General features: G+C 39.3%; 1 protein-coding gene across 5 annotated transcripts; it reads right to left on the reverse strand.

The window, feature by feature from the left end:
• Window positions 1-9,077, reverse strand: slc33a1 (solute carrier family 33 member 1). 5 transcript variants are annotated; one of them, XM_054793598.1, is made up of 11 exons: window positions 8,740-8,829; window positions 8,585-8,613; window positions 7,742-8,200; window positions 7,491-7,644; window positions 3,679-3,874; window positions 3,410-3,609; window positions 3,140-3,324; window positions 2,935-3,052; window positions 2,046-2,261; window positions 1,817-1,965; window positions 1-1,083 (listed from the first exon to the last, which is right to left on the reverse strand). In XM_054793598.1, the coding sequence occupies exons 3-11, from the start codon at window positions 8,155-8,157 to the stop codon at window positions 1,041-1,043; spliced, it is 1,677 nt and encodes a 558-aa protein (XP_054649573.1). In that variant the 5' UTR covers window positions 8,158-8,200; window positions 8,585-8,613; window positions 8,740-8,829; the 3' UTR covers window positions 1-1,040. The 5 variants fall into 5 exon arrangements, with proteins under 5 accessions (XP_054649573.1, XP_054649574.1, XP_054649571.1 ...); XM_054793599.1 differs by lacking the exons at window positions 8,585-8,613; window positions 8,740-8,829 and adding an exon at window positions 9,004-9,077; XM_054793596.1 differs by lacking the exon at window positions 8,585-8,613.
• Between the last annotated feature and the right edge of the window lie 3,072 nt (window positions 9,078-12,149).

Here is a 12,149-nt window from a genome sequence, read left to right on the forward strand (position 1 = left end):
TTTTGTATTTTTTTCAACTTTGATTTATTTCGAGTCACAACATCAAGCTTTACTGTACATCCCACAGTACATTTTTTTTCTGGAATACTAATTGAAAACCTAAATTTGACGTTAATGTAACGTTTCATTTCAATTAATACAAAATTAACAAAAACAATGGTGACACTTGAGTGTTGAGCTTGATATGATTTGCAAGTGCACTACTTAGCCGCAACTAGCACAGATTGCAGAGCTTGGAACGTGAAGAACTGGGAACTACAGTTAGAATGTGGTTCGAAAATGCTCAGTGACAAAAAGTCAGCATCGAGTTATCTGAAAACTTTGGTAACATCTGAGCCAATAGTTCCACGGGTGTAAAGCCGCAATGCGGCAACTTCTACAACTGGCCTTGTAACAAACAGCTGCCCAGGAGGAATGTAAAATGCAGTGATATAGAGTTTAAACACAGTGTCTTCACACTCTGAACTGAACTAAACAAGGCACATACAGCAGCATCACTTCATATGAATGGAATCCTACTCTAAATAAGCACTGGACGCTGATACTCAACAGTTTCTTTGTATATTTAAATTGAAATAAAGCCACATTAGGGTTGCAAAAGTTGGAAACTTGATGGGAATACATGGGAAAGAAAGGATTTAACTGGAACTTAATCTTGCATATTGATCTATGACTGGGAATTTAAATGTGTGGAAAAAATAATTATCTGCAGCTTAATATTAAATAAAAACTCAAATTTCACTGCATTTACACTATTTTATACAAATAACGGTAGCATGTAATTTTTATTCATGAATTTAATTTTAAAAACTGAATACCAGGGGTGTCACAAGATCTCGCAAGATTAAAACATGACAAGATTTCTTATTCAGAGAAATGAACTTGGTAATTTTGCCGGTCTTAGTATATTCCCATGTCTGTTTTCCTCATCTACCGCATCCAAACAGGCAGGAAGAGGGTTCACTCTGTGCATTGGTTTCCACACCTTGGCGTGTTTGTTCCATAGAACGGGATACGGTTTTGTCAGTCATACAGTCTCTTCATCTCAGTGGGTGGGGGCAGAGTGCAGAAGAGCAGAATCCTCTTGAGAGGAGCAAAGGAAGGTAACGTAGAATTAAATAAAATTAGTAGATTGCAATATATTGTCATGTACTTTTTCATCCTACTTTTAAAAGTAATGTTAAAATCTCAGACATTGTGTATGGTCTCATCTCGTGAAGTAGGTGTTTAAGTCACACCCCTACTGAAAACGTTTAACAATATTTTTGCTTGCGTAAATTGACCTTTACGAAACAAAAATGAATGTCTACTTAATATTTCCACTACCCGACCCCTTTGTAACCCTAATGAAGATGTGGCAGTTTGTATCAAATGCATTAAGAAAATACAATATTAACCAAATATTTTTCCATGAATGTTGATACTCAGTGGCCACAACATTAGGCACACCAGCACAATCCAATACAAGAGATGTATGACAACTTCTGCCTTTGCACACTGTCTTGTTTTTATACACAATTCTAGCATTGGATCTCATATTGTGCAGATGTCCATGAAGTGCATGTATGTATATTTGTAAATATCAATAATATAATTTAATACAGACTAAAAATAAGTGGCCAGGCATGTTGCATAGTTTTGATTACATTTTTCATCTGTTGACAGAGAAGATGATTACATGACTCTCTGATTTGGTTATCTCAGCCAGCAAAGAAAAGGCTGTAAAAACAAAGTGTGTACAGAAAAAGGCATACAGCATTCAGTGTCTGTTGTTGCAGTAAAAGATGAGTGATTCAGTCACTGAGTAACTCTGCACCTCCAAGCAGCAGGACTCTGCTCCTGCAGCCTTCTCATTTTCTTCCCTAACCACACCCACCAGGCCAGCCCGATCACCACGCACACCCCCGACTCCACGTAGTAGCCATCCAAGGTTGTGATGCAAGTGCCACCCTCCTTGACGCACAGCTGGAGAGGATGGAGGAGACACAAAGTGAGTGTCTTCTCTGTACAGTGTCATCATTGTGATCGCCATCATACACGCTTACCCCTGCTGCCTCAGGAGAGGCACACGTTTGCCCAACTGCACCCCGGCACTCCTTCCAGGTGAGAGGATCAACCAACCACAGAGCCACAGTGGAGGGCCAGTTGCCTCCGAGGTTAGTGACCGTGTTCAGCAGTGTCATGTAGGTGCCACCGATGAGTGGGTCGCTCACTTTGGCGTGGAAGGCCATACATGCCACATACATGCTGTACAAAGTCACCTGGGAAACACAAAAGCTCTGATACAATCACGTCATTACAAAATGACTAAACTGAACGTGTGTCCAAACTTTTTCCACCGTGCCGCATAAAAAAAAATAGTGAGACGTGTGAATCCCAGACCTCAATCTAATCTAATGGTATTTGTTATGTACCAATGTACACAACAAAGAAAAGCAAAATGCATAAAACACACAATGAATACCAACTAGAATCAATGTGAGCCTAGAATTTGTTTTATGAGCAGATGATCGTTACGAGGTTTGATGTGCATGAGTGACAGGCATGTTGTGTATTTGCTGTGCATTCTGCTGCCGATTCATATTTCGGTAGTAGTCAGCGCCAAAAATCCAGTTTTACACAAAGAATTGAATGGGAATAGCAACAACGTCTTCAGTGCCATTGTGGAAATCTCTGGATAGTGCATTTTAATTTTGAAGAATTCATCCAAAATTACAGAACGATCAACATTTGTAACAATTACGTTTACATTTACAACACACAAAGAATTTGGCGCATTAGCATGGCTGGAAGTGACGAAACTGCTGCTGTCACAAAAAAAAATACAATAAAATAAAAGGTGTGTGTTCAATGTTTCTATTGCAGTTTGTCCCAACCCACAGATGAATCGTGGACCTCTGCTGTGTTTTTCTGTGATTTACATTCTAACCTCACCTGATGCAATGCGTAGCCTAGCAGCACAACCCCATAGTAGTAAACAGGGAATCCTTCCTCTTGTCTCACACTCGGGGTCCACCAGACAAGTACAGCAAACACCAGGCCAATGATCAACCTGCAACAACATTACATGATTGACAACCCTGAAACACACACACACACACACACACACACACACAAGACTGTGTGTACAGTCTTAAACCTGAACGGGAAGGCCTTGTAGAAGACATCCAATGGTCTGGGCCCTGCTGTGTATTTACTGATCACCACTGGTAGAAGGATCTGTAGAGGCACCATAGGCACCGCAAGCAATGCTAACTGAGCCTTCGGGACCCCAGCCTCCACCAGCTTCAGACCCGTCACTGTGTCTGCTGCAGAGAAGCCAACCTGAAACAAGCAGCAGACGTGATCAAATGGGAAAAGTCATCAGGCCCAAACGCTGAGAATGCGAGTTATGGATGACTTGATGTACTTTGGCAGTGAGAAGCAGCACACAGAAGGTGAAGACTGCAGGCATCTTGACGATAGTGAACAGCAACTTGTAGGTTTCAAAAACACCCTCCGTCTCCTTGTGAGCTCTCCGCTTGCCTTTGCAATGTGCATTCTCACTTTTAAGGAGGGCTACCAATGTTGTGGAAATAAGGAAGACCATTCCCCAAAAAAACAAGAAGTCTGCAAAGAAAAACGAAGATGCACTCAACAACAGATTTAAGGCAAGCAGAGTTTTTGTATATGACATACCTGACAAGGTGACAATGCCGGTCTCCTTAGGCTCTGTTCTGAGGTATTTGTTGCAGAAGTCAGCAGACTCCAGAGCTAAGAAGAGCACATTACCCAGGAAATAGCCAGCTGTCTGGCCCACTGAGTTACATGTAGAAGCATAGCCTACATTCTCCTTGGAGAGCATAGTGAGGGCCCAGCCATCCACTGCAATGTCCTGACAAGAAACCAGTCAAGACGCGTCAGAGAAAATCTATCTCCAAACATGGATGTGCTTATAGTTGTGTACCGAGGACTGAATAGGAATAAACAGCAAAAGAACAAGAAAAAAAAGTTACAAGTTAAAACTGTAATACTAATAGTTGTAATATTAAGATAGAAATAGTTTAATTAATGAACGTCAAAATTCCCACTGAAATGACAATTTTAGACCAGCAGCTACCAATTCTCCATCTATCCATTTTCTATTCTGCTTATTTTGTTCCTTCTCTATCACAATAGTAATGTTAAATATGTATTTAGACTCTATTCTATATTTTTTTGTAATATGACATTATACACATGAATCATGACTTTTCATTAAAAAAAAAACATCTTTTATTTCGACTCTCTGTAGCAGGGGTGTCCAACTTTCATCATTATTACAGCTACTTTGACAAAAAAACAACAAAAAAAAGAAGATGTGAGCTATTTGTGTTTTATTTATATATGACTGGCAACATTTAAATTGGACTTTATTTACAAATGTCTGAATTTTACAATTCTAAAAAGAGTTAAATCAAACATTTTTTTTAACCCTTAGGCCCTTTTTATTCAAAATGATTGTGCCTGTTGTGAGATCATTCTAACCTCCAAAAAGCCTATTGTTCCAGCGACCAAGTCTGGCGCCTGGGTGTCTCACGGAACATGACAGTAACATTGCTGACCTCGTGACTAGTGTAGAATGCTACGTCAACATCTTTGAATGCGCCTTTTGAATGCCTTACCTTTGTATTTTAGCCCATTTAGCCGTTTCTATGCTTGAAAATACTTAAGTTAGGCAAAATATACATAACATTTGCTGAAATATGCATATGTTTTGACTAATAATAGGCCATATTAAATTACAAAACAGCATGATTTATTAAAATGATGTATTTTTGAAAAACGTGATAGAGTGAAGCCGCGAAATTCAAATCGCGGAGTGGCGAGGGACAACTGTAGTATATAAAACATTTTTTTTTACTTTTATGTCTATTATCTTGTAGTATTCTGATGTTATTCTCGTGAATTACGACTTTTCTTTGAAAAATTGCAACTTTTTTGTAATATTACCACTTAGAAAATTACAACATTTTCTCTTAACATGACTATTGCACAAAATTAAGACTTTATCGTCCCACGTCATAAATCATGCTGTTTCATGGTTGAATACGGTTCATTATTAGTTTTTTTTTAAAAAATGCATATTGAAGCAAATTTTACATATTTTTTGCCAAAATTACGCATTTTCAAGCATGAAATGGTTCAGTGAAAGACGCTGTGAATATGTAGTATTCTACACTGGTCACTAGGTGTCAGTAATCTTACTGTAATGTTCAGTGAGACACCCCGGTGCCACTCTATCGCCCAACAACATCGCTTTTATTGCAGGTTTGAATTATCTCACAAAAGGCAAAGTCATTTTCAATAAAAATCCCTAATAAAACCATAAGCTACTGTTGCAGCTGTAACCCAGGCCAAGCTAAAACTCAACTGTGAACCCCCGACGTCACTTCCTGCTCACCACTCTTGCTCTCATAGCACCGGAATACATTTATACAACTCCTGGCAAAAATTATGGAATCACCAGTCTTGGAGGTTGTCATTCAGTTGTTTAATTTTGTAGAAAAAAAAAGCAGATCACAGACATGACACAAAACTAAAGTCATTTCAAATGGCAACTTTCTGGCTTTAAGAAACACTAAAAGAAATCAAGAAAAAAAAAGATGTGGTAGTCAGTAACAGTTACTTTTTTAGACCAATCAGAGGGAAAAAATTATGGAATCATGAAAAAAACAACAACAAAAGAATACTTCAACACACCACGAGTACTTTGTTGCACCACCTCTGGCTTTTATAACAGCTCGCAGTCTCAGAGGCATGGACTTAATGAGTGAAACAGTACTCTTCATCAATCTGGCTCCAACTTTCTCTGATTGCTTTTGCCAGATCAGCTTTGCAGGTTGGACCATTTTCTTCAACTTCCACCACAGATTTTCAATTGGATTGAGATCCGGACTATTTGCAGGCCATGACATTGACCTTATGTGTCTTTCTTCAAGGAATGTTTTCACAGTTTTTGCATCCTGAAAAATGATTTCATCATCCCCAAACGCCCTTTCAATTGATGGGAAAAGAAAAGTGTCCAAAATGTCAACGTAAACTTGTGCATTTATTGAAGATGTAATGACAGCCATCTCCCCAGTGCCTTTACCTGACATGCAGCCCCATATCATCAATGACTGTGGAAATGTGCATGTTTTCTTCAGGCAGTCATCTTCATAAATCTCATTGGAACGGCACCAAACAAAAGTTCCAGCATCATCACCTTGCCCAATGCAGATTCGTGATTCATCACTGAATATGACTTTCATCCAGTCATCCACAGTCCACGATTGCTTTTCCTTAGCCCATTGTAACCTTGTTTTATTCTGTTTAGGTGTTAATGATGGCTTTCATTTAGCTTTCCTGTATGTAAATCCCATTTCCCTTAGGCGGTTTCTTACAGTTCGGTCACAGACGTTGACTCCAGTTTCCTCCCATTTGTTCCTCATTTGTTTTGCTGTGCATTTTCTGTTTTCAAGACATATTGCTTTGTTTTCTGTCTTGACGCTTTGATGTCTTCCTTGATCTACAAGTATGCGTGCCTTTAACAACCTTCCCATGTGTTTGTACTTGGTCCAGATTTTAGACACAGCTGACTGTGAACAACCAACATCTTTTGCAACATTGCGTGATGATTTACCTTCTTTAAGAAGTTTGATAATCCTCTCCTTTGTTTCAATTGACATCTCTTGTGTTGGAGCCATGATTCATGTCAGTCTAATTGGTGCAACAGCTCTCCAAGGTGTGATCACTCCTGTTTAACTGCAGACTAACGAGCAGATCTAATCTGATGCAGGTGTTAGTTTTGGGAATGGAAATTTACAGGGTGATTCCATAATTTTTCCCTCAGAATTGAGTGATTCCGTAATTTTTTCCCTCTGATTGGTCTAAAAAAGTAACTGTTACTGACTACCACATCTTTTTTTCTTGATTTCTTTTAGTGTTTCTTAAAGCCAGAAAGTTGCCATTTGAAATGACTTTAGTTTTGTGTCATGTCTGTGATCTGCTTTTTTTCTACAAATTTAAACAACTGAATGAACATCCTCCGAGACTGGTGATTCCATAATTTTTGCCAGGGGTTGTATATTGGGTAATATGAGTGCAAGGCTGACAACAGGGGTGTTATTTCATGTCTAGAGAGCTCTAATAATGTTTCAATATATATTTAGAAGGTTGTAAACAGGTTCTTTCCTCTAAGGAAATATTTCATCTATAAATAAGGAATGTTACTTCGCGGAACTTCACTTATCACCGTTGGGGCAGGAACTAATTAAACACAATAAACAAGGGATTACTGTATTCATAATTTGTTCTTGTAGAATTATGGATTTTTTTGTGTAGTACTCTCACTTATTCTTGAAAAAATATGGCTTTTTATTATAACATAAAACATGTGGTCCGGTAATTCTGACTATTATTGTTGTATTATTTGAATTTTCTTTTCCGTGTGGCTTGGTAAGATGTGAAAATGTGTTACGAATGCCTACCTGTGTGGCTGCTAGAAAGGCTAGCATGAAGAAAACAGAAGTAAGTGCAACCACGTTAGGTCCTCCTTCACCCTGCAGCATTGAGTCAACTCTTAAAGACAGGTAAAGCATGAAGATACCCAAAAGATACTGTGTGGGGACCAACCAGGACTTCCTGGAGAGACATGGGCAGCAATGGAGAGGCACAAAATGTAGCAAGAAATGTAAATATGTCCCGACATTATAAACATCTATAAAAGGTTTCCTCTTACCTTCGACCAAACTTGCTGAAGTAAAGTGCATCCACTAGTGGTGCCCACACCAGCTTGAGACTAAAAGGCCAAAAAACAAAGCTAAAGACGGCTTGGTCCTTGTAGCTGACGCTCTTACTCTGTAAGATCAACGGAATGCTGCCAGCCAGTCCAAGAGGAATCCCTTGCAGCACATAGAGGAAAAGAAGAAGGAACATATTCCCCAGCTCGGCCCGAATCCCACGATGGACCCTGGGGTGCCTTCTGTCCTCAAAGTCCGACCCTGCGATAAGGCTGTCAACTTCCTCCTCTAGTTCTGTCTCAGAGGTGCTCATCTCTGCCTTGGCAATGTCCTTCATGGTTTCAGGATCGAGGGAGACACCCGCTTGCTTTCTTTGACGGCCGTTCTTGTGTGACATCAAATCATAGTGCTCCATGATGGCACAGTGGATGTCAAAGGGTGCCGGGCCCCTTGCAAAGCTACAAAAAGACATCAACATGGTTTACTGTTGACTTATACAAACAGTATGCAAACTAGTAAAATTACTCAGTTGTGCTGACTGACTCTAGGGCAAGGATTGGAGGGAATTTGGAGTAGTCTGCATGTCAAAAATAACTTAAAAATAAAGGGGTAGTATGCTAGGAAAGGTGAAACCATCAAGCGATTCTCACGTATTGGCTACTCAGTTATTTTGCATACTGTCGGTCCAAGCCATGCCACACAAGCAAAATAAACAAAAATAATCACACCTAAATGTTATCAGCCAGAAAGATCATTTAGGAGAGGTGAAACAAATACGAAGCACATTTTTGAGAATTAAAAAATGAAAACCAAAAACTGAAATAATGTGAAAGCATGCATACCTGATTGTGATGACGGAAAAAGCAACATGCTAAACAAAACAGTACACACAAGAAGCCAAAATTCACATAATTAACCAAAGTTAAATTGTCGTGGGTTTTATTGAGCGTGAATTTAAGGCAAAACAAACAAGATACACATAGAAGCAGAAGTCTACCGTGTATGGTTAACAGCTCACATCCGCGAGAAATCAACACCGGAGAAGGAGGAAGCTTACTCTGTGTAACATTCAAATGTGTCCGGGCCACTAAAGATGACGTGTTAAAAGTCAGTTGAAACGAACTTCCTGGATCATTAACGCCCAAGTGAATGTTTGTTACATAGAAAACCATACCTTTTTTCCAACCGTGGTAACACAGGCAAAGAGATACAAACTATTTTTTTAATCAAAACGAGCCATCTTCTGTGCAGTCTGACTTACATTGATCTCTATGAGAAGCCTGCAGCGAGACAGGAGTGCAAGGGACCGTCTGGAAATGTCTTCTTCTTCGGAATTATCATCGGTTGGCATCACTGTTGTCAAGTCCTCCGTCAGAAAAGTAGCTGTTGCCTGCCCTGGAAGTCGCTAGATGACGTCATTGTCTATTTTTCATATTATTTGTATGTGATGTAAGAGATGAGGGAAAAAGCATAACCTTGTAGGAGAGATTAAAAAAGTCAGTAAAAACACCTTAATTATGTTTACAACTACAAATAATAATAATGGTTATACTAAGCAATGAGTTTGTGAAAATGGCCTTTTACATAATTTATATAATTTATGTTGTCTGGGGCTATATGTCCCTGGTATGGTCTTCCAAGGCAAACAGGTCCTAGTTGACGGCCCAGACCAAGAGTGATTCAGAAGACCCTATGAATAAAAACAAGAGTAGGAATCGCACCTCGCCCGTATGTGGGATACCGGGCCTCACTCTGGAGCCAGGAGGGGCTCACAGGCGAGCGCCTGATGGTCGGGTCTTCAACCGTGGGGCCCGGCCGGTCCCAGCCCGAAAAAGCCACACGGGATCTCTCGTGTACCCACCACCTGCGGAGGCAAGCACAAGAGTCCGGTGCTATGTGTTTTGGGTGGCGGTCGAGGGCAGGCAGGCGCCATGAGGAGTGAACTGATGGGAGTAAGACAGAAGACACTAAAAGGATTACTGAACATGGGTGAAAGTACACATCTAAGGAAGTTGTTTGACTAGGAGCACATGTTTTTTTTATAGAATATAAGGTAAAGTGTACTTAGTGTGGATCATCAACATGTTATATTTATTCTGGAGAAGGAAGTGTATGTTTCCGTGTGGCACTAGTTAGCCTTTGAATGCAGCCAAGACATTACCTAAAGGGGGCGGTAATGTACTAAACTGATGGATTGCCAACAGCCATATTACCAAAGAAGACGAAGAAGACATTTGTAGATGGTCCCTGAGCTCACTCTCGCAGTCGGCTTGTCATTGAGATAAATGTAAGTCATACTGCACGCCACGGAACACGTCTCATTTTGATTAAAAAAAAGATTGTAGCTCTTTGTCTGTGTTGCCACGGTTACAAAGAGGTATGGTTTGCTATGGAACAACATTGTCTTGGGAGTTATTGATCCCGGAAGTTCGAATCTGTGAATATATTTCTAACTTTACGGCAGTGTTGAATTTTTTTGTTCCGCTTAGCGCCAAACGTGAGTGTCGTATGTTTTACAATGTAAGATCTAAAAAAATGGAATAAATAAAATAATTTATGCATTTCTTAATATTTTTTATGTTATTGACTTCAAGTTTAATTTTTTTTAATACAGCCAATACATCTAATTTCTCTTCAAGTACTACAGTAACAGTAGGCTACTGTGAAATAAAATAAACGATGAATTGATTAAACAAAGATAGATTGTTTACAAGAACAATAAAGTAATATAAAACCCCATCCCCTTATCTTGCCTCAACAGACAAACATACATGTGAATGTATTTATAGTTGGGGAAGCTAATTTTTTTTCGGCCTACATCATAAATGTGTTTATTTATATATATATAAATTTCAGTATCTGCCATGATGTGCAGCTTGGCAGCAGCAGCTGCTGCACGAGGCAACTGTGTGACCGGCTGTGAGTGCGAGTGATCGTGAGGGGGAAGGAGCCGTTCAAAAAAACTGGCTCATTTGGCTCATTTTTATATTAAGTTTTAAGAAGCCAGTCTGGCCTTAACTCCTTTTTATCTTGGAAATAATCACTGGGAGGAATTAATTTTGATATCCCACCAATATGAGTTTGAATTATTCTGAAATATTGATTCTAACCTTGTTTGACATGTGTGGATTAAATTTCAAATCTGATCTGGATTCATTGTAAATATTCCACAGTGTGGCGCCATATCACGCTGCCTTGACAGTGACGTCACTATTTAGAATTACCCTATGTACAAGTTCTGTGTATGTGTGTACACCATGACTTGAACACGTATAAACATTAAAAAACAAAGCGGGCTACAATGAATTTCAATGAATTTGTAAAAAGCTTATAGTGCAAAGATTTCCACACAAGAATATTTTTAATAAAACTTCTCTGACTGACTCTCCTTCGTCCTGGAAATGCAATCTGTTCTACGCATACGTCACTTCCTTCTTTTGCAAAACCATACTTTATATATGTAATATACTGTTTTTTTTTTATTAGCGATTATTATTAAAAGAGTTCGTTAGCATGTGGATGTTTCTATCGTTTAATGACCTCCACCAAGACGGAGCTACGTAAAAAGTTACGCAATGCACATAGTGCATATGTAAATGTCATAGTAAAACAAAGTAAAAGTAAAACAAACGTAAATAAACAGAATAAAACACATAAAATGCGGTTATATTTGATTGTCCACACTTGTTTGCGGCCAGTCCACGGTGTACCCTGCCAAAGTCAGCTGGGATAGGCTCCAGCATACCCCATTTTTTATATGTTTTTTTAATATTATGACTTTATTCACTTAATGTTTAAACATTTTTTTCATAAAACAAAAACTTCTTTCTGACCTTCTCTTAAATTTGAGAATTTTCTTGTAATATTACAACTTTATGGTTTAATTTTATTTGAACATGCATATGGAATACATCCATCCATTTTCTATACCGCTTCTTCCTCATTAGGGTCGCGGGGGCATGCTGGAGCCTATCCCAGGTGACTTCGGGCGACAGGCGGGGTACACCCTGGACTGGTCGCCAGCCAATCGCAGGGCACATATAGACAAACAACCATTCACACTCACTCACATTCATACCTATGAGCAATTTAGAGTCGTCAATTAACCTCACCTGCATGTTTTTGGAATGTGGGAGGAAGCCGGAGTACCCGGAGAAAACCCACACGCACACGGGGAAAACATGCAAACTCCACACAGAAATGCCCAGGGGAGAATCGAACCCAGGTCTTACCGATCTCCAAGCTGTTATTGTGTTGGCCAACGTGCTAACCACTAGACCACCGTGCGGCCCTGATTAATTATTTTCTATACGATTTGATTATTTATTAATGGACGTTAGTTTAGAAATATTTGTAAATGCGTTACATCCACTTTTTTCATGACTATTACACTGCAGGTGATTGAAG

This window comes from Dunckerocampus dactyliophorus, chromosome 12, assembly GCF_027744805.1.
Source record: "Dunckerocampus dactyliophorus isolate RoL2022-P2 chromosome 12, RoL_Ddac_1.1, whole genome shotgun sequence".
In the NCBI taxonomy this organism is placed as follows: Eukaryota; Metazoa; Chordata; class Actinopteri; order Syngnathiformes; family Syngnathidae; genus Dunckerocampus; species Dunckerocampus dactyliophorus.